The sequence below is a fragment of the Anopheles moucheti genome, chromosome 3 (assembly GCF_943734755.1).
Source record: "Anopheles moucheti chromosome 3, idAnoMoucSN_F20_07, whole genome shotgun sequence".
NCBI classification, from domain to species: Eukaryota; Metazoa; Arthropoda; class Insecta; order Diptera; family Culicidae; genus Anopheles; species Anopheles moucheti.
This window is the reverse complement of record NC_069141.1, coordinates 7,517,469-7,544,735: the sequence shown is the minus strand read 5'-3', so window position 1 is coordinate 7,544,735 and position 27,267 is coordinate 7,517,469. Positions and strand designations below refer to the sequence as shown.

Below are 27,267 nucleotides of genomic sequence, written 5' to 3'. Positions count from 1 at the left end.
TAAATTAAATTAATTCCAAAACAAACCCACACAAGCAGCCGCCCCGGTTGATCGACACTCACCCCATGCCGTAGCCGTAAGAAACCGAGCAAAAAGGAGTTCAGCTCTGCAATCAAATGATTTCGCTTTTCTGTATCTCAAGATTTCCCAAGCGATCTCACCGCAAATGAGCACATCGCGTAGAAGATCACTGCAAGGGAGACATTAGGCATCGATGTTTGCATGTGGAAGGATACAAATTTCTGCCAAATCTAGCGTAATTGTTCAATTCTCATTTCCATGTCCGTACCATTTGGAGCATCTCCAAGCATCTTCCGTTGCACAGCTCATTACAAACCGGAGCGCTCACTTTCTATGCTACAGTTTGATTGATAATTCAATTAAACCTGTATCTTTTCCCTTTCTTGTAAACATATCGTCGAGGAAAGTTGATGTAGGTAAGATGATTGCGTTTACGAACAGTAATGTTGCAATTTTTTTAAAATTATTCCGCGTTACATCTTAACCCGCAACAGTTCCAATTTTATGCCGGACAACGAATCCAGCTATCCAGAGGTATTTATTTTGTCTGTAAAAATTAATTGGGAATTGAAATGAAATCCACGACGCAATGGGAATACGCAGCACCCTAATCAACGCACTTAAGCGCAATTGATTACACATTTTTCAGAAAAATGCATGCTAAAAATTGGTGTATAATTCCGATGACCATAGCTCATGTAATCAGAGTAAGGCCTACAATTTGGAACACAAATTACAACCGCTCACATCAAATCCAATAACTCACCCAGTCGTTGAAGTGGATCTTCTCCAGCTCCTTGCCGGTGGTTTCTGCCTGGGCCTTTAACCGTAGGACCTCCGCCTCACCTTGGCATACCCGTTGCAGAAATGTTCGCAGCTCGAGCGTTTCCGTTACAAGCGCCCGGCAAACGGCCCGATAGTGATCTTCCGGCTTCGAGGGTGATACACGCGATGAGCAGTACTGTAAATACAAGAAGAAAAAAAAACAGTACGTGAGAAACGATAGTGTGAAATTAAAACTTACTGAGAACTGCAGCGATGGAATATATTTACTGTAGAAGAGAGTGTTCATTTCAAGCCCCATTAATATACGCCATAAACCTCCAAAAACTTGCCATGAGACGGTGGGAGGCAAATTATGTACACGCTGCGTTAAACTGCATGATTGCCACGAAACGGAAAACAGCAATGATGAATCTATTTCCATCAGCTGATCATAAAGAAAGCTCTGCTCAGCCATCAACAGCTTGTCATCCTCTCAATACGAAACGTGTCCACACACACCCTTTCCCTTTAAATGTTCCCTTGGCGGGTTAAATGTGAAGAGAAACAAAACAAAAACCCCCGTTGACAATTAACAGTGACAGCAATTTCGTGGCATGCGCACATTTCATGCACTGGACTGAACTGACACACTCGGGTCATTACACACTACCGGCATCTTATCTTGTCTCACATCACATTTGCAGTTCTTCGTAGTTTGTTTCCATTTTTATTTGTTTTCTTTTCGTACTTAAAATTGAAAGTGTAAACCAATCCAAAACCAAAAAACAAGCTGAACATGCATGTGCTTCACATACGCAGAAAAGATATGTATCCATGTGTCATGGAAAACTGTCCCTTTTCTCTTGAGTGCCCCCGATATCACTGTTACTTCCTTTCACTTGCCGCAATAAAAAAAAACGTAACCAGAAACCCACCCAACCTCACCGGCCCTAAGTGACCTCTCCGCTGTTAAGAAGCTCATGTTGATGCATTTCACACAGGGGCGGTCGCATCACACCGTCCAGCAGCATATAGCTGCTGCTCACTTAGAAATGTGATCTCCCCATCATTTCTTTTGCCCTCCGCCGCTGCTTAGCGTTTTTGGTTCTTTTCTCTGCCTAATGCACAGTAAAAGTGTCAAAAGCCTTCCCCTAATCTCAAAACACATGCTCCTCGTCTAATCTAGCGATAAAACTGCCCGCACTGTGACAGTGCCCCAGTACCGAAGATTACGGCGCTTTTCGTCCACGCTGACCACTAAGAAAAAAAGGCGTTGCAGGGAAAATTAGCTTAACGACGCCATTTTACGACACATAGTATCCGAACGGCGAAGGGTGGAAAATATCCAATGCTAATGCCTATCGTCCACTTTGCCCTCTCAAATAACCTTGAGGGGCAAAGTAAGCCAACTGCTGTATTTTCTGAGGGATTTTTAAAACTACAACTCTTCACTTTCTCAAACCTCCGGTAGAGATGATCGGTGAGGATTAAGTAGCACCCACGGGAAGATTCAGCGACCGTGTCGCGAGCGCGATAAGACGTCAAGAAAAAATGGTGCGGTTGCGGTTTAAGACATTTGTTTCGTAGGGAGGTATACTCGGGGTGCGATTTAAAGTAGGTTATAGCTTACTTCACTCTTTTCAGCAGTGCGACGAGATATTGTTGGAGTAAGCGATACAAAAGAGCTCGAAGCGCGTGACGATGCATTTGTCGCATCAAGTAGTAAAATTTTTAAATACCCTCAAAACGGATCACGTGTAAACGGCTTGATTTATCGCTTTCCACCATCATCATCGACGCACAGGCATCTGTCCCTGAACCTGGTAAGAAATTTGTTTTGATAAGCTATGCTGGAGTCACATTACATTGCTACAGCATTTAAAACTGCCTGTCGAAAATAGCCTAACGCCATTCCGGGAAAGCGGAAAACAGAGCCCCCCCCCCCCCCCAAAGGGTGCAACACCAGATTAACATCCCTATGTGTATTTCATTACCAAGGGCAAACCGGGGCCACCGGGTTTTTTTTCCACGGCAAGCAAACTACAAAACCACCCATTCGGGGTGTAGGCGATAATGAAAACGGCAATGCGATGGTTAACGAGCGCATTAAAAATGCATCTGAAACGGAACCTAATTTTGGATAAACGAGCTATTAAAAATTATCCACTGTAAAGTGCTCCGGTCCGTGCCTTTCCACGACGTGTTTCGTGAAGCCTGCCAGGAGCACATTCACTCGACTGGATATTATTTTTAAACCATCCAGACATAAGCTTGTGGTCGCAGAAGTATTGACGATATTAAAAGACAGAACAAACACAATTTCCTCTCCACCCTCCGTATCAGGTTGCAAGTTGCAATAAACCAGCAATTACGTACGAAACACAATATCGGAAAGTATTCTTCCGAAATAAAGCAATAAACATTACCCAGCTCGTAAAATGTGCCACGTCTTCTCGTCCGTACTACTAACGAAACTCGACTTAAAATAAAATCCACAATCTGCGCAACTGCGCCCTCTTCCTGCGTGTGTCCCGCGTTGCGCGTTTATACCATCGATTCTTTTACGCAACAATCGTAAAATCGAATCACCCGCAAACGTCGCCACACAACCTTCGTTCGGGTATTAAATTTCCATATCTCTCGCCCCCTCCCTGACAGACCTGCAATGCGCGCCCTGAGAGCGGTGTGTAAACGATGCAATTTATTTATCGCTTCAGCCCGCTGTCTGGTCTAAAACAAAACACAACGAAAACCGCCCAAAAACAACTCCATAACCGGGAGAGCAAAACCTTCCCAAAAACCCGGCACGGTCGTACGATTCCATAACCCTTGCCGCCGGGGGCATATAAGGCGACATAAAATATTATGCTATATTTCGATATGGTCGATCAGCATGTTCCCGATCAATGTGCCGTTGACCCAATTTTGGTCCGATCGCAATGTGAACCAGGGGGGCGAAGAGATGATAGTGACCCGTGCGAGCTGGGCTAACTATGAAGGAGGGACACTATTATTACGCATATTATCATCGCTCCTTACAGCGAGTTAGCGTTCCGGCGGCTCAAGGCCGCGCGCGCGTTGAATTAGAAGAGCGAATTTATTGCACCCATCAGGGTCTGATTGAGCAGCACGCGTAATGGGGTTTTCATTTTAAATATTGTGAAAATGTAATCATAACAATCCCGGTGCTCATGTGCACGATTCGTGTAGGCGATCAAAAACTGCACCGCACTATCCGTGTGCTGGATTATTTAAATTGACCGTTAAAAGCGGTATAGGTGACATCGGGTGCATCATCAGTGGCACCATTCACTGACGCCATCTTCGACACCGGGAAGCAGATAAGGGTTGGATTGCGGTGGCGTAATACAAAACGGCGGTTGTTGGCTACGGGTCAAAAGACGACGCATCTTCAGGCGCAAATTCACTTGCCGAATATTTTGAGCTATGTCTGATCGTTCGTTCGCTTGCGCCTTGCGTCAGATCGACGGGATTTGTATTCTTTAGGGACAATATGTATTTCGTGTATCTTCGGGAGACAATACTCCACTTTTTGTCATCTTACTACACGGTGCTTAAGCGGCGCGAGGGTGTAGTGGATTTGAATATTTTCTCGTCATGCATTTTTCGAAGTTTGTGCGACCACCCATTCGAAGGTGGAGTAGGTTGGGTGTCCTCCTACCGTAAGGGAGATTTCGTTTTCGTCCACTGTAGGGCATTAGGTTACGAAACTGGCCTTAACGGCACTGGTTGGGCTAAAAAAAACACCCCCTCGATACTCGAACGCTAACGGCAGCAACTTTTAACGACGACCTCGCTAGGTCGAATTCCTCGAGCGTAGGACAAACCAAGGGTCTCTTCCGTCTAGCTTTTTGTTTCTCGGTTTTTTTCTCCATCCCTTTTTTGCGCTCCCTTTCGCAGTGGCGTACCGGCTACCAGGCAGATGTCAAAAATGTGTCACGTGTTGGGCCAGGTTCGAAGGTTATGTCAGAGATATGGGGCCACTCGAATAGTGTTTCGGGCGCCAATTGAAAGCAAAAGCAAGCCGAAAGCTGAGAGACACACTAAACAAACACCCAACAAAACAGAATACCGTCAAAATGGGAGGGAAAAATTTGGACAACCGCTGTAACGCATAACAAGACGACAGGAGACCGTCAAACGGCACTTGGAAGCAAAAGGGGTATCCGTTGCCGAAACCGGGTGGTGGACTGTTGCCAGCATGTGCTTTTGTTTCACTATCTGCAGCTGGTAAGAGCCAGGTTTCCAGCGTCTTCTAAATCAGCTGTGCGTTTGAGCGCCTGGGCAGGAAATGACCGTCATAATTCACAGCCTCCCGCTACTTTGGTGTGGTTTACATCGGCGGTGACTGACTCTGGGCATTGCCTTTTGCTTTGTCTCAAGCTCTACCACCAGCCAGTCATGCTCACCGCCAGAGTGTTTTCAATTTAGCTAATCACTGTTTGATAACATTGGAATCATTCATTCGTGGAGACCGCCGACAATGGGTTTACATTAACTTTCGCTTTCTCAGGAAACATAATTGGAACTTAGACGAGAGACCTACTAATATTGATGTACATATTCTAAGATTGAAATCATAATATTTACATCTTTAAGGAACTTTTCATAATATAAATCAAATGGGTTGAAATAATAACAGATAGTTTAGTTCATTGTATTATAAGAAGACTTATAGCACCATCAAAATTCTAAAAAAATATTCAAACTAACAACTAAACTAACATTGCAATAGCTGCAGAACAAACGAAAAATCAAACCTACAAGCTATTTAAAAGTCAATCACTTCCTTACCATAAAGCAATGGTAACTGTAAGACACTCGTTCGTTGGTTTTTTGTTTTTTGTTGTGGCCCACGATTGTTCTCGCCACATCAAACACAAATGCGTTTCGGTTCAGCAAATTGCCCCAACTTTCGTACGCAAATGTAGACAACAAAGCAGCCATCCATTGTGACACCGAAATTGAGGCAAACCGTTAACACTACCGGTACCCTCCCCACGAAGGCGGAAAAATAGTGCGCTTCGCTGTCCCGAAACAGTTCCACTCTCAAGCGGTGTGACAGAGGGAAGGGGGCAAAACAAAACACATTAAAATACACATTGAAGTCAAGCATATTAGTAACAGCGGGACCTTTAAAGGGGGCCATTTCCATCGAGTGAATTAAAAAGCAAAAAATCGCTAGAAAAAGCAGTTCTTACTCTCACGGTGCGATTGACTGCGAAGTGTGCACTGCAGCACACTAAGTATCGGACACTTCGCATTCGCATTGACCGTCCGCTAGTTGACCGGTTTGTTGCGCCAAACCAACAATCAAACCACATCAATGACCAAACCAGTGGAAGCCGCCAACGTACTCGATGAAGTCAACACCGCCCAGAACTCAACTGCAGCGCCAGAAAAATGCCCAAAAACGGTTCCCCTTTGCCCGGCGATCGGGCGGGCGTTTTAAATTACGGTTTCCATTCAAAGACAACAGCAACCGTAGGTTGGGCCAAATGATGAACACAGAGCACGAAAGACAAGGGAGAGGGGTTTAAAAGGGGCAAAGGTTGTGAGACGTACGCGAACTTCAAACCAGGAAACCAAGAAAGTGCACAAGAAGTTTTTGCTTTATTGCTTCGCTTCTAAACTTCAACAAAGACCTTGAACGCCAACCCGACTCATAAGAACACCGGGAATCGGCTTCCTCGAGGGCGTGGATGTCTTTTTTATTTAAAGGGGAAGAAATACGAATCCAAAGATGGGAATGGGAAGGGGGAGGGCAGAGTACCGATTGAGTAATTTAAATCAAAACCAGGTAATTTCCCATTTTCGGTTACGTTTGTGGCGCGTCGGTACGCGTCCACGCACAACAAAAACCGTTTGGAAAATCAACAACACAAAAAAGAAACGAAAAAAACAGCTGAGCATTGAAAAGGCAAGAAAAAATACGATCCAACGGTGCGATTGGAAGTTGCCAACCACGCGGAAAGGCAACATTTCCTCCACTGTGCAGCACATTCGACATACTTTACACCGAACCGCTGATGGAAAAACGGAATTTTCGGTAAAAACTGTCTCCGAACAAAAGATTTCGCAGCTTCCACGCACTCCGCGGCAATGAGACCACCGTCGTTACCGCCAAACAAACGGTAAAGCAAACCAGACAATTGTGAACGTTATCGGAACGGAACCGCCGAATAAATTTCGTTGAAGAATGATGCTGTTTTTGGGAAAATTGTTTTTCGCCTATTTCAAGTGTATGAAAAACGGAAAGAGTAACATGAGTGGCCATACTGGAGTTCCGTTACGATATATTTTCTTCATGCAAATGAAAGACAACTTTTCACGGCTCAGGACTTTGAGTCTGCTGAGGAAAATATGCTTGACAGATACCTCTTTGTTTTGCAAATGGAAAATTGCATCATACCTTTTCGGAAAAAAACATAAAACTGAGCATTTTACTTTTAAAAAACACCTAGACGAACGTGTAAAACCGAGACTAAGCAGCATCTCTCCTTGGTAGATATCACATCACCAGAAATCCAGACGAAATCACTATGCGGTGGTTCGTCCAAAATTTATGCAGACAGCCAAATCCCTCAAAAACTACCGCTCCGGCTCGGATCGGGAAAGGGTAAAGTCTAAATCCTCCCATCGGTAGCCAAGGATGTCATGAATCGTGAAAAGTTAAGCGCCAACCAAGACAACTCCTCCAGACGAACATTCCAACTTCAAACCAACTCATCTTCCGTACGTCCACTCACAACTCCGCACAGCATCCGGTATCGTACCGGGGAGAACTATCGAGCCGGCCGTCCGTACCTCCGTGCCGTCGTAAATCTTACGAAAATAAACCCCCAACCACGGATGAAAGCATAACCACATTAAACACGCGAGAAAAAGGAACCGTCAAAACTAAGAAATCATTCCACAAACCACCCGGGTGCAAACTGCGATCGATCGATCCCCGGTTAGTGTGTCCCGGTGTTGAACCATGATTCGGTGTTTTTTTTTTTTTGTAGACCAACAATCTTGTCGAAGCGGCCTCTAGCTGCGATCATTAAATTATGCTAATTTGAAATTATTACCCATAAAAATCCGATCCGATCAGCTACCGGACTTTTCGCTCATTTGCTCGCGTTCAAGAAACGGTGCTTAGAGCTGAATCTGGACTCTGGTTCGCGGCCTGAGTTTCCGTGTCTGACGAAAGAACTACGAAATGCATTCATGGTGACCCCCACGAATATGGGCCAGCGACCACTCTGCCCTGCCAGCCCTGAATGCACTACTTAAAATCGGATAATCTTCCCCACACACAACCAAAATGACCTCCGGATGCGTGAAGTGTACAGAAGATGTTCTACTTTCCTTGGAACTCCTGTCTCATACTGTTGGAAGAAGATATCTTCATTAAGTTGTGGCCCTGCGCCAAAACCATGCTGCCGCCTAATGAGGTATAAAATATGCCAACGAACTGAAAACCTATCGCAGACCTATTTCTGATCAATCATCCATCATCGGAGGACGATCGTCGGGAGGTGAAATCTGCACAACATGCATACCAAACGCGCCGTGACGGCACCATGCCGATCGGTGTTTGATCGAATTAGGAGAAAGTTTATGACTTAATCTTTCTCGGACAGACGACGTTGGTAAGAGTACGCAACCAGAGCCCCAAACATCACTTTCGGGGATGAATGATTTGCAATCGGAATGTGATGTTGTTCTGCGCTATACATGTGTTCAATCGTGGAGAATGCGTGGAACACATGAAGATCGTATCCAAAAGCAAAACCACACACTGCACAACACATATTTGACCCGCTTCTGGATCACATATCCCCGTACGATCTGATGGGGCCGGATGAAGTAGTAAATTTTGTGCTAATTAATTTTGCAACATGATACGGTGCTGGTACGGAGGTTCCTCACTCAAAGGGAAGAAAATTGAACTCAAAAGAAGTCTCAACCAAATTGAGATTCAAACAACCGATCAAGACCCCCAGAGGAGGTCAATATGCGCTCAGTGCGGCATTACGCCGTGCATGATTGATACGCCGGTTCCGGACCTTCGATGGGAAATTTATGAGTAATTTATTTTCATTAAGCACTTAGCTGTTGGCGCTACAACGATGGAACCAACAACATTTCTTCTTCGTTCAAAGGGTCTCGAAAGACCTCGAGGTACTCATGCTCATTAGAAGTTTTTCTGCGGCTTTCACTCCGCGTACGGCTAATCGATTGTGGACCTATTTGGGGAGCTGAGGTACCCCCTAACGAACCGATTCGTTCCATTGATGTCGAAGGTTAAACGGTCAGATAAGTGGGTCAACACGGTTTGAGCAGCCACTATGGGCTGCAGGAAATAGTTCCTCTGGATGAAATCATAATACCCTGATGGAGTGCTGATATGCAACAAACGACCCGATGTCTTGTTAATTTTTCAGGGTAGGATTGCTAGATAAAGGTACAAATGAAAGAGAGAAGCTCTAAGAAATTACAGTCGATACTTCAACCGGAGTCACGAAGGAGAATGAACACACATTCTGCCGAACTTTAGAAATAGAAAGTTAAATTCCCACCGGCCAGTTTCATCGCAGCGTCTTATGCCGCCATAAATCACTGTCGCCGCACCGTACGCTTCACAATTTCCGCATGCCTAGAATATAATCGGCCACAGGTTGGGCTGGTGCGCAAGGCGATCAAGAACGATATGGAACTAAGCTAACCGCGTACGTGTCTACTAGATCGTTCGCTGTTGTCGGTGGCGCCGCCACTCTCTGTCGTCGCCATGTGCCACTAAGGAGTGGTCTAAAATTGAGCCGTTCGGAGCACAGTGGTTGATGGCTACAATTAATATGTAATTTATCTACGTCCTCGTGAGGCCCAGAGCATAGTGCACGGAAACTGACAGGTCCCAGGTTGTTAGGGAATTAACATAGTCTTGCTAGATGAAGCAAAACGATCATTGGAATGCGAGTCATCTTACACATTTTCCTATACGGTTTTCAAGATGTAACACTTCCCTCTTGGCGAAGTTTAATGATCTTCAGGGAATTGTCATAAAACAAACCTAAGCAATATGACTGTACCTGTTAGTTATCCGTTTAAAAGTTTCTAGATTCCACAATGACAACTCTTTCAATTATTGCTTCCATAAACGAAGATAAGCTGAAGATGCTATTGGATAAACAAAGTGTTCGAAGCATCTAAATCAACAATTCTACCGTTAGCATGGAACTGCAAACAACTGGTTACATGCGTAGATGATTTTCAGTGTACTCCCCACGACCTTTACGACAACAGTGGCTACTTTCCGACACTGCATCCACAATTTCTTCTCTCTTTACTGAACTTGGGATCCCAATTCCAAGACCTCGTAATGCAGAAGTTGACACCACTGCAAGACGTTTGTTTGCCATCTTTATTACAGTCGCCCACCGTTCAGAAGAAAACCAAACCGGGTCTCGAGGTGTCATAGTAAACAATGCGTACGAGCAGTACTCTTACCGGTACTTTACCGCTACCAGGTTGCCGGAACAACAGTTCCAGGGGCACCGGAGACTATGCCACAGAGCTACGTCAGTAAAGCTAACTTTAACGCCCCCATGCGTGCGACGTCCAATTCAATGAGGCCACCTCCGCAGAAAGAATTTTCGCATCAGGCCACCCGCCAGAAGCGCGCATCTTGTACCGGCAAGGTATCGAGATCAACCCGCACGTAACTCTTGCTTTATGTCATTCCTGTTTCTTCATTTCAATCATTCGCGAATTCCAAGGCCATCTCGGAAGCGATGAGTCGGTTCCGCTGACGTAATGAACTGGCGGCTGGGGCTGAATTGAAACGGAAGTGGATGAGCGCTTCCACAGATCACCTCCCACTCCAGGTGGGCGCTCAAGTGGAATTGTTTTCTGTTTTTTTTTTTTCATTGGGAGATGTATATTTATCTTCCTCTCCTTTCGCACTGACCAGCGCAGCTTTCCGTTAGCTGCTGGTTTTTCACTTTCACTTTTTCCACCGGCACCCTTCGCTTTGTGGTGGTTGATTTGATTTCATTGTTAAAATTGGCAACGGAAGGACTAATATTCCAACTTCGACTAACCGACTGGCGCTGGGGGTGGCTCATTATCAGAAACGGTTTTCGATTGCAGACCGGTCGTAAAAATGCGGTAGCCGCCGTATATTTCGACAGCGAACGAAACGACAACGATGCGTGGGAGAGTTGCTATCTTTCTCTGCTTGGATTCATGTTTCCAATGCTCGTTACATCCAATGAATGCGGTGCTCCTTTTCCGTGCATAAGCCGGCCTCAGTCGCATGTACTCACGTACCAACTGGCGCTCTTGTTTGCATAAGGATTGCATAAAAAGAGCTTGCGTGTGGCCGGTGTGCGGTTTGTTTGGTATTGCTCATTAGCATAAGGGCATAATCTAGTCAAGAGAACAATAAAACCAGAGGAAAGGTGACGAAGACGGTCTTTTTGCCTTTTCTTTAATTCATCGAACAATGCTCCAAGGTGGCATTAACACTTCTATCAATTGAAAACTTGAGATAAGTGTACGGAAAGCAATAAGTGATTTGGATTTGAAAAGGAAAAGATTGATATGCTGTACAAACGATCTTTCTTTTCTTTCTCCTTGCTGAATGTCCAAGAACGACGAGTTTTCCATCTCGTTTTTATCCAACCATAACGATAACTCAACGTTCATTCAACACCTTTTTTCCACCTCACTGAGTGTTGATACAAGCAAGAGGATTCAACGTAGAGCCGATTGTTTGATTTTCTTCATGCCAAATGTTATCCACAACTGCTACAGGTTAGGATGAAAGCAAACGACACTAAAACTTCAAAGTACCAAACCGTGTCATGGCGAAACCGCCCAAAAGCGATCGGATGAAGAGGACACAACACACAATTGGTGTCGGTACCGATTTTATGTAATATTGAGGCAAGCATTACTCGGGCAGGTTTTATTGGGAGACACTTTTAAAATCACCTCGCACTGCAAACAATATTCTTCTCAAGGTCAGACAAAATCGATCTTCAAGGACACTCTGAAGGTGAAAAGATATTTTGGTCACTTAAAGTTATGTAATGAAAAAGAAGCAATTGGAACCTCATGACGTAGGCAGCTAAATGTTACAGCCCGTCGGAAATGAATCTCCTGACGCTCCATCCTATATACGCTGTCACTCCTCTTCCTTCTCGGTAATGTCAAAAGTTCCCACGACTATTTCGCATTCACAAACCCTGCAAACAGTTACGAGAAATCGTTTGCTCATTTCAAAACCCGCTTTTCTCAGCATTACACACAACTGAGGAAATTGGCCGTAATCTGTATTTTCCTTAACGTACTCCAAACCAAGTCTCAAGCTACTCATCAACTCGCACGAATAAGGGAAAAGCACCCTATTCCTAATGCTTTGCTAACGAAAAGTTCACATGAAACGTTCGGTGCGTTTGGTACACCGTCGACCAAAATTAGATGCTCGTCGCCCTTTTCGTACCAAAACTTCATTTACGTGTGGATCAGCCTCCTTTTTCGCGTCGCGACAGCAAACCAACGGAAACCCGTTCACTTTTTTCTCACTCACTCGCGGGAAAACTGGTGCACGTTTAGCGGGAAGGAAAAAAAGGGAAACTCCGGTACCGGCGGAAGGTGATGAGTGATCCCATCACGGTGGAAGTCGAACGCAAGAGAGTGGTTCTCGTAGTTCAGGCGAGGAAAAAAACCAATTAGCTAGCGCGGCCTGTGGAGTGTTTAAAAGAAGGACTCTTGGAATGGTTACTTCCCTTTTTCCACGGCTTTATTGACAAGCCGGTGACTGATGGGCTGGGAAAAATGGAGCTTCGGTTGAAAGCGAAAAAGAACGCTAAGCAGCGTTCGTTAACAGCAAGTGAATGTTCGATTTTAATCATTTCCGCACAAAATTTGACCACGTTTTCCGAACAGGAAATACGTTAAGCAAAATTAAATATATGTCCAGCAGAGATTCAGTTAGCTCGTCGTCTAATAACTATAAAATTCAAGATCACTCAGCTAAGTGTTTTACACTGTTATGTTTCCCTTTGGCTACATTGGCATATTCTTACTCATCGGTTTCATCGGTTTGGTCTCACCATCATGATGGTGCATTTTTCGAAGCACTACAGCATCCGAACAACATAATATACCGCTTACTAAAATTGTTCTGTTCAAAACCTCACAAAAGGCTACGTCTTCATTTTGGGGGCTTTTCAAAGATCTATCTTGATCAATTCATCTTAATCTCAAACAAGTGGGCACGCAGAAACTACAGAAAAAAAGCTCTCAACATAAAAGCGCAGCATGTCACTACACGGCCAAACGAATGGCATGGTTCCTTGAATTAGATTAGGAATCGGCGAAGCTTTGCTAGGCCTCATACAATTTAGAAGGTGGCCAGCTAAAGTGTGTCTCTAAGCCACCGGTGGTTCAATCGATTGGAACCGACGAATTTTCTAACGAAGAGAAAGGACACACAGAAGAAAAGGTCGAATCTTTTGTGCTCGTAATTAATCGTTCATACGTCGCGAGTTAGCCTTCGATCCGGGGAAGACTGAAACATCAATGCGTATCTACATGCAACATGGAAGAAAAACACTTTCTTTCTGATACGATTGTTCGATGGAGAGTGAAGAAGTGCTTTCACCCTGTAGATGATCGGTCCGGTAGCGCCAAAGCATCTCTTTCCAGGACGCAACAAACAATTTCCATACAATTTAGAGCGCTCCTTTACTGTACACACCTTCACCTTTTCTCGATCATCTCTATAGCAATACGAGCAACGAAGCTGGACAAACTCCTGGTGCCACAGCACTCGATTACCAAGACTCCGGGAGAAAGGTACACTCAGCGACCCATGAGGCGGGATGAAGCGCGAAAAAAGTGCCTTTTTTGTTGCTGACTAAACCCGAATATCTTACAAGGGATGGAATCTAACGTGTTCGTAACACACTCACCTCTAGCACGTGATCCAGTTCTTTGGTTTCAAGATGCTTTCGCTCGCCGCCACCGCAACCATTGGCGGCTACGCTTACTACCTCCAGGTTCGTGATCACACTGCCTAACGATCTGTTGCCGGGGCAGTCACCGTTACTGTCGACCGCCACCAGGTCCTCTTCAATTTCTTCCGAGTCACGCTCGATACCTTCGTCATCGTTATCTGTAAAAAAAAATAATAAAATAAAATGTTTTTGATCAGTCTTCGGATATCCGAAATCACGGGTGAAGAATTGAAAACAGAATGTAATATTCTCTTCGTGTTATCGAGGTGCTTTTCAAGATGAACAAATAATTCAAAATGACACATTTTGATGGGCTGTGATCGATTAGACCGAAAAAGTGTCTGGTAAACAGTTCATTGTTCAGATAAACTTCACATCATTAGAACTTTGAATGCATATGATGCATTGATACCTAGAAAACTTCAATCCTTTGATTTTTATCCTGGTCACGGCACCAACCTTTTTCATATCTGCATTGTTAACATGGAACATGACTAGGAATAGTTTGTCGCAAAACCAAATCATCTCTCAACGCTAAACATATTCCCCCGTAATGATGCGGATCAGAAGAAATTTCTCGTTTCACCTAAATATTCCAAGGCTTATCACCACGAAACGATCACGAGCCATCGCGTTCATTGGTTGGATTAGACCGAATTTATTATCTTGCATACCCTTCCCAGCGTCTAGTGCACACACCCGAGATGCAGATTTTGCGTTCCTTTCTCCTACACCGATAGGGGTTAATGATGCACAGCAAGATTTTTATTCAAAACCAACACCAGCGATCCAACCGCTTGTGCAGTTTCGATCACTTCGCAACGACCACTATCACCCTGTGTAGCGCAGGTTGCACACAGATGTAGAAGGATGCCCGCAAAACCGGCCATCTTTTAGAGCCGCTTCTATGGGCCTTTGCTTTCTTTGCACTGTCCATAGCTGGGAGCGTGTACCTAGACGAAGAGAAAAACCTTGCGGACAGCGGTGAAGGAGAAACCGTTTTTCACCGCGTGTTGAGAGATAATGTTAATAAATGATCCCATAACTTGTGCCGCGATGCTTATGTTCGCTATCCTTCCGTGGATTATATTCCAGTATCGCCATTGACTGCAGGCCGTTGATTTGAAAATAGGCAGATAAACGACGTCCTAACATTCCAGATAGCAGTTGCTCCACGCTGCACCACACGCTAGTCCGCCGCTTCAGATGGTTAGAGCAACACGCATTTTTATCTCACCGAATGGTCCCATCTGACGTCCAGGGAGCGATTTCCGTTTGCTCGGTGGCGGTACGGAAGGGGTACGGTAGGGGGATTCGAAATTGCTACGAAAATTTTCTTGATAGCCATGAGTGTTCCGGAATGCTTATTCAGCGTCTTTTTTTTTCAGACTTCAATTCATACGCCCCACCGTAGAGGTGGAGTCCAATTGGCTAATGGAGAATGGTATGAGCTAACAGCACTAATGCATTATTTATGTTATACGCTAACTACGCTATAAGAAATGACGCTTAACGGTGCGGGAATCGACGGCTCATAACCAAACAAGAGGCAGGCGAACAAAAACAGAGGACAAAACAAACATCACCTAAACAAACTCACCTTGAACTAACGAGAGACAAATACATGCCAACCCCAGTGAAGGTATGTATTAAGTAGATATTAAATTTAATCAACAACAGATGTATCTTTCAACGCATTGTGAGAAGTTGGAGCGGTTATGTTTACCTTAAACAGAGTAGAACGTGGAAGTAAATTGTACCACCTGTCTACTAGTTAACATTTTTGGTTCTATTGAAAGAAGCCGGCCAAGCAGAAGGGACAACCCCCGAAAAGCAACTGTACACCTTGAAAAAATGCATACAAATGCATTCAACATAAGACCACCCCTCAACAGGTTGAGAGAAGAAAAAAAAAACAGTTAGCTTATTTAATAATAAAAAATTGTAAGTGAATGGGTACCTTAGACTATAATTTAAGCAATTCCCACTCTGTGTCAATTACACTATCTTAATTGTCAAGCGACTAGAAAATAATTTCAAACAATTTTTCCAGATGACTGCCACATAATAGCTTAATAATCATGCATTTAAATAAACAACTCGGGGTAAATAAAATCCCAATGAGCACATTCATCCACACCGTATCCATTTTATGGTTAACATTAAAAGCCACAGTGCCTGACAGTGATAATAAAAATATTCGATTACAAGCACTTTAATGTGCGCGATATGTCCGCACAGTGACAACAAGCGCGTCAAACATAAAATTCATTACAATAGTCTATTTAACGCCATTACAAATAATGGGCGCCGTACAATCGTGGCGCACAATATCTATCAATTACTGCGCTGAGTAATAACCCTTACCACCCTCGACTGTATCCTTTCCCTGTTGTGTCGTTTTTCATCGCCTCCGTGCCAACTCTAACGGCTTGATTTTATGCCTTTGTAAGTACGCGCTCGGTGCACTTCAATCTCGGGAGAAGCACACTGGCAAACGGTGTCTCCGCAGCCTTCCACAAGCCTGCGTTTTTTCATTGCCATTGCCCGTTTTTCCGCTTATAAATGATCAATCAATCGTACTCCTACACCGCAGAAGAAACCAAATCCTGCAGCACTGTGACAAGGCGATTGCGAAACACGCGCCCGTGGCACCACCACCATTATCATGCAGGGCCGCACGGCGCGTTCTTGCTCGCTGTTTCAGCGAAACCTGCCAAAATCGATAAATCTTTGCTGCATGTGCAGCCTCGCACACACACGGACCGTATGTTCTAGTACTTCGCTAGACTTGGCCAAGTCGTGTTTCTTCGCCCGCGAAGGTTCTCGTGCGCAAAACCCCCGGTGTGTACCGCACTTACTTTCGTGTTCCACTGACACCCGACGGACGATCAGCAAAAAAAAACACACACACCCCAACAACAACAACAACACCCCATAACGCAAAACGCTAACGGTGTTGTGCAATGTATGCAAATTGTCCCCAAACACCACAGCGCTCTAAATTCCAGTGAATCATACCACCGCGCAACCTCGAGCGGCATGACCAAGGAGGCGATCCGAAACAAGTTCTTTGGCGCTTTTACTCGCGATCGTGATGGCGTGCTGGCGAAGTTCAGTAACCCTTGGCGGGCGGGGGGAAAATGGTCCACTCTTTGATGGAAAGATCCGCCGGCCTAGACGCGGACTCGGAACTTGGACTGTGCCGTGCAATTGTGCGCTCTTGTGAGCTGTCACTTTTCAAAGCCCCGTTTTTTCCCTTTTGATACACACGCACTCAGCAACTCATTCATAAAACGTCTTTCGCGGGTGGAGCACAAAAAAAGTCAGAAGTAAAGCAAACAAAACCACTGCATGCGAGTTGTGCATTCGCGTAGCTAACAACGCAGGTGAACGAGTTATTCCTTCTGCCGTCCACAGGTACGAATGATTTCAACGATGGTATAGCAACGAACTCCCATATTTTTTTAATCAACCAACTGTAACTCGGTTACAAGAGCAAGCAAATAGCAAAACTGCATCTCTTTATGCTGTTTCCCACTGAAATGGCGCGTCCCGGCAGTAACTGTGTGCTGTTGCAGAAACCGCAAAACTGTTCTATGTGTCACTGTAGAACGTTGGTTTGCCGTTTTCTTTTAGACCCCACAACTGGGTCTTTTGTACAATCGTGCATCATGCAACATAACGCAGAGTTGTCGAAACTGCAAACGGTCACACATTTCATCTAGCAGCACGCAGACAAGAACTTTACGCACGCCAGTCCACGCTTTATCCGGTTGGGTTTGCTTTGCTGCAATAGGGTAACCTGCAGCATCGGGTGTGATGATGATGGGCTCGCCCCTGGTCCAATGCAACCCTATGCCCACAAACACGGTTCGCCATTTTTTGCTCCGATGCAATGCCATGGGATGTATGCTGTTTTCTCGGTCAACCCAGCCAGACGGCGTGTGATGTATTTATTATTGTTACAATTTTCATTAGATCGTTTTGCACCGTTTTTGCTTCACTCCACACCGATTGCTGTACCGCAAAACACAGCACCGTGTACTGCACACACCTTGAATGTGTGTTTTATTTTTGTATTTCTTCTTCCACATCCGCTCGTTCGCGTGCATGCTCATTTCTGAATGCAGTTTGCACGGGATGTAGGATTGTGTGTTCCTTTTTTTGCATTGAATGTCATTTATTTTATTTTTTCGCTTCCATTTGAATGTCGAAAAGGTGAGGTAGCATGCGGAAAGCATACAGCGAGTGAAGAAATTATATTCACAACATAATACACCAAGCGGTTTACCTTAGCGTCCAAGAATGGACATAGTTTGGTAGCCTTCTAGCATCGTGCTCATATCTAAAGGTTATCGTTTCAGAATGGAAATACCATGCCCAATCCTTAACTTCTCTGTCAGTGCTGTTTTGTAACTCTTCAAAATATCCATTAAGCAATTAATATATTGCTACAACAACCGGCAATGAAAAACTTATCAACTGCATCCAAATATGGCAGCATTCGGTAGCAACCAAGGCTACTATGCGCAAAAATAACAGATTTCACATACACACAAACACACAAACACTTCCCAAGCGCAGTAAAATAAAATATCGATCTTACCCTGAGGGTTCCATTATCGTGAAGGTCAACGCAATTTACCTTCCCGGTTTGGTTGGGCGATATTTGATACGTGTCCGTGATTGAAAGTGCGAAATTATTCCACTAATATTTTGCTAGTTCAGTGCCCATATGCTATCGTTGCGAGATCAAACCACACCCTAGGAGCGAGAGAAAAAAGGGCAGCTGCGAAAAACCCACCAATAACTGCCGCCAAGCAACAGAGGCCGCCCAAAACGATCGTGACCATCGATAGACAACTTGAGGTCCTTCCTACTCTCAACCACAGCACCACCAGTGGACAGCTAATCGTATGAAGTTTTTTAAGATCTTAATAAATTGCTCCACACCATGTCGAAAATGTGAGCATATGAATCAAATGTCGCCCCCTTATTACAATATACCCCTGAAGTTCTGAAGGTTCTTCCAATCCGGTCTGTGTGCATGGGGATCTGTGTGATACTGAGAGGAGTAAACTAATTTTACTTATGATCGATGATAGCCTAATCCATTAAAGATCCAACAATCGTCTAACTGGTGATCATCTCATGAGTTGTTTGTTCATTCTATGTTTTAATAAACATACTCTTTGAATGAAAGAATTGAAAGCAATTGTAAATAAAAATGAACCCTCGTTAAGATTATCAGCATTTTAAAGAACAGAGAAAAACAGAATTTAAACATATATAAAAGGATTTTAACAGAAGCTTGCGTAAGGATAGTTTCGTTCCTAAAAACGTACCGCAACTCATGCATATTTCATGCGGTTTTTTGATAGTAGACCCATTTTTCCCACCTGAATCCGGGGGTGGCTGGGACAAGCTTTTCAAATTTCAAATATTAACTCACAAGGTTGCTGACCTTAACCACGGCGCGTACAGGTAGAAAATTTCTACTCAGCATAACAAATTCCATACCATTCACCAAAAGCAGAGCAGCGGTTTCTTCTCAGGTGACGGCATTGAATTTCACGCCCGCCATGTCCCACCCACACCCACGAAAGGAAAATGTTGAATGCCCAAAACTTATAATGAAAACACACAGCCGTGTGCATGAAAATTACCGGCACCGTACGATGCGAGTCAAATTATGGAAATGCTAGAAAACTTCACGACACCTTCAGTAAACCAGCAACCGAATACATTATACGCACATCGGGTCACGTTTGTTAGCGCTTTTGTTTCTATGTGCGCACGATGAAGGAATGGTTCGGAGTTGGGAGGGGGTGTGAAAACCAAGGACAGACCATAGGAAAAGATGGTTAGCGACATTCGGTTTCAATGTCAACTCGGGGAAATGGAGAAGCCTTGCTTTTCCTTTAAAGTCCAGAGTCTTACTTACTAATTCCTGCCTTTACTCGTGCAGATGTACCACAAAAATCGCATAGTTCACACATAATGATTTCCCATACGTAAAAAAAAGCAATCTACAACACAAGCGTGCAGAGTTCGTGTCACGTAATTAGCTCTATTGCCATGGTACGATAGATAATCCGGCAATAGAAAAATTGCTGTAGAAAAATAATTAACAAACACCACTAAAAAACACCTCCGAACTATTAACCTCATCGTGGGTGTTGCAGATACTGCATCACACTCCGTGGTTCCTTCTGCCCGGAAGAAACATTAGAAAAAAAAAACACACACACACTCATCAGGTAACAGTGACGGAAACAGCAGAACCGAACAATCCGTGCACCGAAAGAAGTCTACACCACATGCATTCGTTCTCTTACATTTTCCCACGATTTTCATGCTAAAACATGAAAAATGAACGCATTAGTCTGGCGGGGAAAAAAAGAGAAACAGAAACCAACACACTGAATGATAAACAACAAAGAAATCACGCAAACGCAAGACATCAACGTACGGCAAAGCGACGAACGCGCTCACACATTCTCCAACAACAAACCGGGAAAATACTCTTATTCTTCCCATTTGGTGGCACAAACTGCCTGTAATCATTTTCATCATGCTGATCATTAACGAAAGCTAATGTATGCTCTCTCATTCTCTCGTACCCCTCTTCCGCTATGGCACCATCACGACCGAGGTGCATGTTTGGATCACAGGTCCTGAGGCCGTACCTGACCTCCACCAACTGCTCACGACCACGCGGCAGACACTGTATTCTGACATGGGAACGAAGAAAGGCAAAATTTTCTCCACCACGTACCGACTAAATATACCTCCAATCGAGGAAGAACGGCTTACGAACAACTTCTGTGAAGACCACCGTCGGATATTCTGGCGACATGGACGAATGTATTTCGCCTTCTTCTTTTAGCTCCGTTTTGACAATACTGTTTCGCGACTGACATATCTCCTAGGGCTATAGACTTTTATTTTCTCATGTCAAGTCAAGTTACGATCTGTTACTCATATGTTCACAGCATAAGCGAAAAGAATAATAACCAATCGTGTCTCGCACCGGCGGGAAGACACGCCGGTTCGATTATGCTGGACGTTGTTTGGGTGTCTGAATGAATATATCTCGCGTCAGTGGACGCACTTCAGCATGATTGGTGAAGCAGGTTGCACAAGGGGTTGCAGCCCATCATCAACCTTCATCCGTGACCACAATTAGGTCATCACGGGACATCCATTAACTGAACCAGACTTCTACCTTCGCGCCCAACACGCAGTGCGTACTTACCTTCGGATGTCATGAAGTCGATCAGCTCCTCAAGCTCGTGCGAGATCTGGCAGTCTTCGCTAGTGGGCAGGTTGTAATCGAGTGCTCGGTACACGACAATGCCGAGTTTGAGCAGTATCTGGAAGTAGAGAACGGAGAAGAAACGATCGATAAGCGAAATGGACAGGAAGAAGTATAAACAAACATCAAGATACCATCGACCCGTCGGTAGGTCAGTGGGTAAGCAACGTGCACATAAAATCCGATCGGAGTAAACTGAACCAAACACTGGAACCAATGCCAAAGCAAGAGGAAGGAAACAACGATTGCAAGCCCTTCGGACGGTACCGTGGGCACCCGGACCAAACAGCAAACAGGTGAAAGCGTATCACGACCCACCAAAAGCTCGACGAAAGCCAACCAATGTATTGGGCTTTTATTTACCCCCCCCCCCCCTTCCTTCTCTCCATCGATTTGGTTCCGTTCCCCAAAACAGAAGAGTGTCGGGGGGTTCCTTCGAGCTCGTTAGCACAAATCGGCAAACTTCAGATGGGAGAGGAAAATGCACCGAACCACAAATAAGGCGCGTATCGGGAACGAAGCTTGTTAGGGATTGAATTTCACTACGTTAAAGCCGCAAGGTTGATTCGGACTGATATTGCCTGATACAGGGGCTACTATTTCTTTCGCTCTCCCCAAGGTTGTTGCCGTGTTTTCTATGCGATTGTCCGGAAATTGATCGTTCCAAATTGATCAATGAAAATTGGGCAGCTAACTAGAACGAATAAGTGACGCATTAGATTCACACCTTTTTTTTGCATTTGTGTTACTTTTTAACGTTGTTAAATTGGGTCTAGCTTTCTTTGGTAGTGCGCGTTACTGCAACATTATCTTACAATGCAGCAGTAGCGTTAGCACGTTAGCAGTATGTCAGCTTCGTCAAGAATATTCGGCATGCCGCCAAAAAGGTTATGTTTATTACATATTTAACCTTGGAACAACTTGAGAGAAAACAGCTCTCATTCCAACAGAATCTTCAAATAGCTGCATAAACAACCACTAATTTGCTCGCTAATAACTTTTGCTTCAGTTAACCAAAAATATAAATATACGGCTACGTCAAAAATGCGAGCTTTCAAACCACCATGGTTTCATAATAAACTGCACTACGTCACAACTATCGACTCCACAGCCGCTGTTTTGTGGAATTATTATAAATGGAAATTTTCCAACAATACATTGACCCTGGAAATCGGGTCTTTTTGGTTAAAAATAAAGCAGGTTCAGCATCTACGGTGTACGATGATCATGATCGATTAAATGTAAGATTATTTATGAATGATAATTAAATTGCATGCATACGAATTGATTCATTATTAAGACAGATATGTATCAATAAATGAGATTTTTGGAACGAAACTAAAAAAATCGAACCATGTACGATTGCAACTTATTTTATTCCATCCGCTTTTTTAGATTATGCAAATTCAATAAAACACTCGAAAAACATTCTTTTTCACGAACTTACTATAAAATTCTTATAACGTATTGTAACGGCTATAAAATTACGTCAATAGAGAGAAAAAAAATCTAGAAACAGTTACACAACCATTGAAAACAAAATCTATTAACACCAGCAGCATTTTTCACGAATCTGAACCAGTAAGAGTGAAAATCAGTAAACACTCAGATTTAAAGAATCTTACCAACAAAAACACACACAACTTCACGAACACTTCAAAAGTACACAATGCTGTAATCGTGTTGATCTGTCTGGTATGTCCTATCCGGTAACTTCCTGCCCATGGATTATATGCTCGTGGAATTTGAAAAATGAACAAACAAGGCGGATCATGAACAGGTGGAGAATATCGACCGCGTGTCCAAGAAGGTGTAAAACAAGAAGCGAACCAGCCGATCGACGACGACTGATTACCGACTGATGGATAGGCACGATCAAACGGAACGATAAACGTCTCGAAGATTGGCTGGAGTATGTGTCAAGAATCCAATGTGAACGTTCCCATAGAACAGGGAGTGGCATTTGCCTATTGAACTGATATTGAACATTCATTCAATGAAACATTCCTTTGCCGCTTAAGAAGTGTCTTGAGAAGTGGGAAGAATTAAATCTTCTTAAAGTAGAGGATTAAAATCCATCGAAAGCGAATGAAACTCTTTGGGATGGAGTTTTATTACGTTCTTCAAGTAATTTCTTAGCTACGTTTATAATTTTCAAGCTACAGTGTAATGTTTTCTGTCTAAATTGATGATTATCTAAACTTAAATAGCAAACTACGTACATCATCGCTCGTTAATGTTCGAATGTTTCTATCTGCAATAATCAATCGCGTAAACCGTTTGCTGAACCAGCTCATCATCACTACATGACCTTTACGAGCATTTTCACGTCACGTCTACGGAATAGCTGTTTCTGGACCTTTTCCCGTTAGTTATCCCTGGTTCGATTTCATCATCGTCATATTGCTATTCATCTCACCGGTTAATAAAATCACACACGCAATCCGGCCATTTTCCATTGTAGGTCATTCTCAGAGGGATTTGTGAGGGTTGTGTGAGATCAATCACGGCAGCGTGCGCGCAATTTTGGGAAAAACTCATACCGTAACGGCATACAGTCATCGTGCACAGTAAAATGAAGGCGGGAACAATCTGAACACGAAAAAGAAAACCGCATTCTCATACTGAATGCTACAACTGACACAGTTTTAAAGCACCGAGAAGACACGTGTGATCCTATTCTTGTACCGTACTAGCTAAACATTCTTGCCCCGGTACCAAGCATGACGGTGGGGTTTTGTTCATTCACAAAACTTCCCGAAAACTACCAAGCATAATCAAAATCCCTCAAAAGCTACAGAACGTTTGAAAGCTCGTCAGCTTCAGCGGCGATCATTGGGCGGCGCGCAATGTGGCGTTAAATTATCCGGAGCGCAAGGCACAAAAGTCGTGTGATGTCTATTATTATGCAATCAAGAATGCTGAGCACATTCGGTGCTCAGTCATCAGAATAAAACAATAACAGCTACAAAAAGAGTCTCAAATTGAAGGATCTTTTCTAAGGCGTCTGCAAATTATAGGCTCCATTTTGGGATCGTTAATGAGTCACGGAACGTTTCAAACATTACAACGGCACATAGAGGAGGGCACACTAATTCGCAACAGCGTTTGATTTGATGATCTTGAGATGGTCTAGGAAGCCTCGTAGATTGTTGCAAGGTGCGCACAAAAAATATTACTAAATATGTCATTTGTCTTTTAAATGAAACAGCTATATATATATATATATATATATATATATATATATATATATATATATATATATATATATATATATATATATATACAAGACATTCCATTAACCTTCATTGGAACATCTTGAGATGTATGTTCCATTTAAATTTTAACACAGTGCTCCAACAACATTGAATATTGGTTTAACGTAGCCTAGTTAGATTTCTTCGTTTAACGGTGATCTGACCGTCACTGCACATGGAGCATTTATTGATTTACGATCAGAACGTTTAAGCGTTAATGAACGGTTCCCGCTTTGCTGGATGCAAGAGGCTTGCTACAATCCGGTTAGATAAAAATACGGCCACTAATTAACGGTTTACATCTTTGTGACTCAATTAGCACCCCAGAGCATACTCAGGAAGAAGCGAGAGAATTTATGACCAAACGCCTGTTGACTGGGAAGTTACTAACAACGCACCACTGTCTCACAACTACCCAAAGGATGAAGAAAATTTTATTCTTACCAAAATTGAAGTATTTAACAACAATAGCACAACTCTGCTAATGATCAGAACACAGCAAGCAATGATGTATGTCCTACATTAAGCAAAATGCATACAGAAAGGTAAAACAATAGCAAACAAGATTTGCATCTTATCGATTGAACGCTCCAATTGCTACGATTTAACAGTAGCCAAACAAACACTTTCAACTTGCAATCCATCACCAGCGTACGGTCACTTTCGTTCAGCAGCTTTGGAAATTTGACCTATTCGCTCCAATAATTCTGCACACCCATCAATGGCACTTGCGATGTCTGTAAAGCTGGCTAGAAACAAAAAAAAAACACAGCCCACACCAACACGCATCTTCAGGGAGCTCGCTCCACAGTCTCTCCACCGATCTCCCTTGGCATTGTCAAACGCAAAGGAAATGTGGCAATTCCCGTGTTTTCTAAACACACGACCCCGTGCGGTCTAAAGGATTGTTTTGCTCATCAAGCGGTAAGGCAAGCGGAACGGATATCGGAGGGTATGGGGAAAAGCGAGAAAAACAAAAACCTAACACAAACCTCAGTGTTGCATCGTACAAGTCGGTGGCACTGCAGACAGAGGATGCCAGCTTTTCTAGCTTTTTGCTGAAACAAACGGATGCACCATTGCGCCAGGGTAGTACCAAAACAATTGCGAGTTTATGAGACTTTTACAGTTCAGCAATTTCTACAAATAATGCTGTCGGTATCTGGGTGTAGATATCTAGCTGCTGTTTAGGTTTATCCACTTGGATCTATCGTTGTAAACGTATGATTGCGAACTTTTGCAGAAGAAGCAGTATTTGACTTTCAACACCGACTAGATGGAGATAGATAAAGTTTAACTTCCTGTAGCAACCTCTTAAAATAGTTCCAATATTTAAAACCCAAGATGGTCTGAGCCATAGGTAAAAGTTATGAAGAATTATACATATAGAATATTACTATTTGTCCAATAAGACAATAAGACAGTCAAGTCCTACAGTTATGTGCATCCTGAAAAAAAATCTTTCTTCTCACTGCCTTCCGGAACCAAACAAACGCACAAGGTGAATGGCATCGAGTGGTAACTTCATGCACATGGCAAGCAAGTACGCAGCTTCAGCAAACAGACCGTAGGACGGTAATTGGATGCGCTTCGTACACGCCGTCATCATGGTTCAAACGTCGTTTCACCAGGCTAGTGACATACGACAACTATTAACCGACCTCCCAACAAACCTCCCATTGCATTCACCGTACTTCGGTAGCTTCCAGCTAGCGTAACACCCCTCTGGAAGGAGATACTAAGGTACTGTGGTTTGCGTTGAATCCGTAGCAGGCCATCGACAGTATCATCATGTTCAGTCAGCATTACATTACGAAGTTCCCCGCCACTATTCAAACGATTGCGGAAAATGTCTCCAACGATAGAGAAAACCGTCCTAAAGACCCTCCACCAAAAGGGGCACCTGTGACAACTTTGATAAGATTAGGTATCTGTGGGGAAATCCTGCATCAACAATAACAGACCTCTACTTAATCCACCACAAACAAACTTGTAAAACCGGAAGTTACTCAAAGTGAAATTGATACAATATACCTACTTAACTCCCGCTAGAGAAGCTTGTTGTTAGAGCCTATCCATCAGCCATAGTAGTACTGCTCTACTCAAACCTCTACAGATGAAGATATTGAACCATCGAGTCGACGGCTGAGATAAAATTAGGGCTAAGCTCTATAATCGAAAGGTACGATTTGCCCTGTAGATAGGTGTACTCTTTACGGAAAGGTTAAAAGGTTGCTCCACTTCATCGTACTCTATCGATGAAGTTATCCAGACGAACCCGACTTCTGGCTTCGACTACTAAAATCATGCTCTTTGTTATACGTTACCCGCGTTAACGAGCTGTAAACAGTCTGCCATCGCTATATTTCGATCTGATGGTAATGTTTGGCAAAAATGACTCAACTCAACTTAGAACTCGCATGCAGCAAATGCACAAAACATGCTGAAAATCGTGTCCCACCTTTCCTGGGCCGTGGTGTTGTAATGCTACGTAAAGCTTACAGCACTGAAAATGCTACGAAATTTCGACTCAATTTCGACGTTCCGAAACCGTTCTGGTAATATTTCTTTCTGGCCCTCCAATTCAAAGACCCACTTCGCTCCTTCTTTGGGTCCCATTCAAGACATGTCGCCTTGTGAGCATATATTTATCTCCCAGAACCAGCACCACGTACCCGTTACCCGTACGGCGCGGTCCAGAAGGATGTGGCGGAAGATAGGGCAACTTTAAAGGAACAATGAGCTCACGGCGGCGACTCAATCGTGATAATTTATGATCGTATCGCCGGTAACTTATTCACCCTTTTCGCGTTCGGTGTTTCACATCTTGGTGCCATAATTTTTATGTAGTGTATTATTTTTTTCTTCT

General features: G+C 43.7%; 1 protein-coding gene across 5 annotated transcripts in view; it reads right to left on the bottom strand.

Moving 5' to 3' along the window:
- LOC128305402 (protein spire) overlaps nucleotides 1-27,267 on the bottom strand; it is a 118,652-nt gene that overhangs the window by 44,449 nt on the left and 46,936 nt on the right. For all 5 annotated transcript variants that reach the window (XM_053042827.1, XM_053042830.1, XM_053042828.1 and 2 more), the window contains exons 3-5: nucleotides 21,082-21,199; nucleotides 13,776-13,978; nucleotides 788-982 (exon numbers count right to left, since the gene is read on the bottom strand). In XM_053042827.1, coding sequence (XP_052898787.1) covers nucleotides 788-982; nucleotides 13,776-13,978; nucleotides 21,082-21,199 — 516 coding nt within the window. The remainder of the gene's footprint in view (nucleotides 1-787; nucleotides 983-13,775; nucleotides 13,979-21,081; nucleotides 21,200-27,267) is intronic.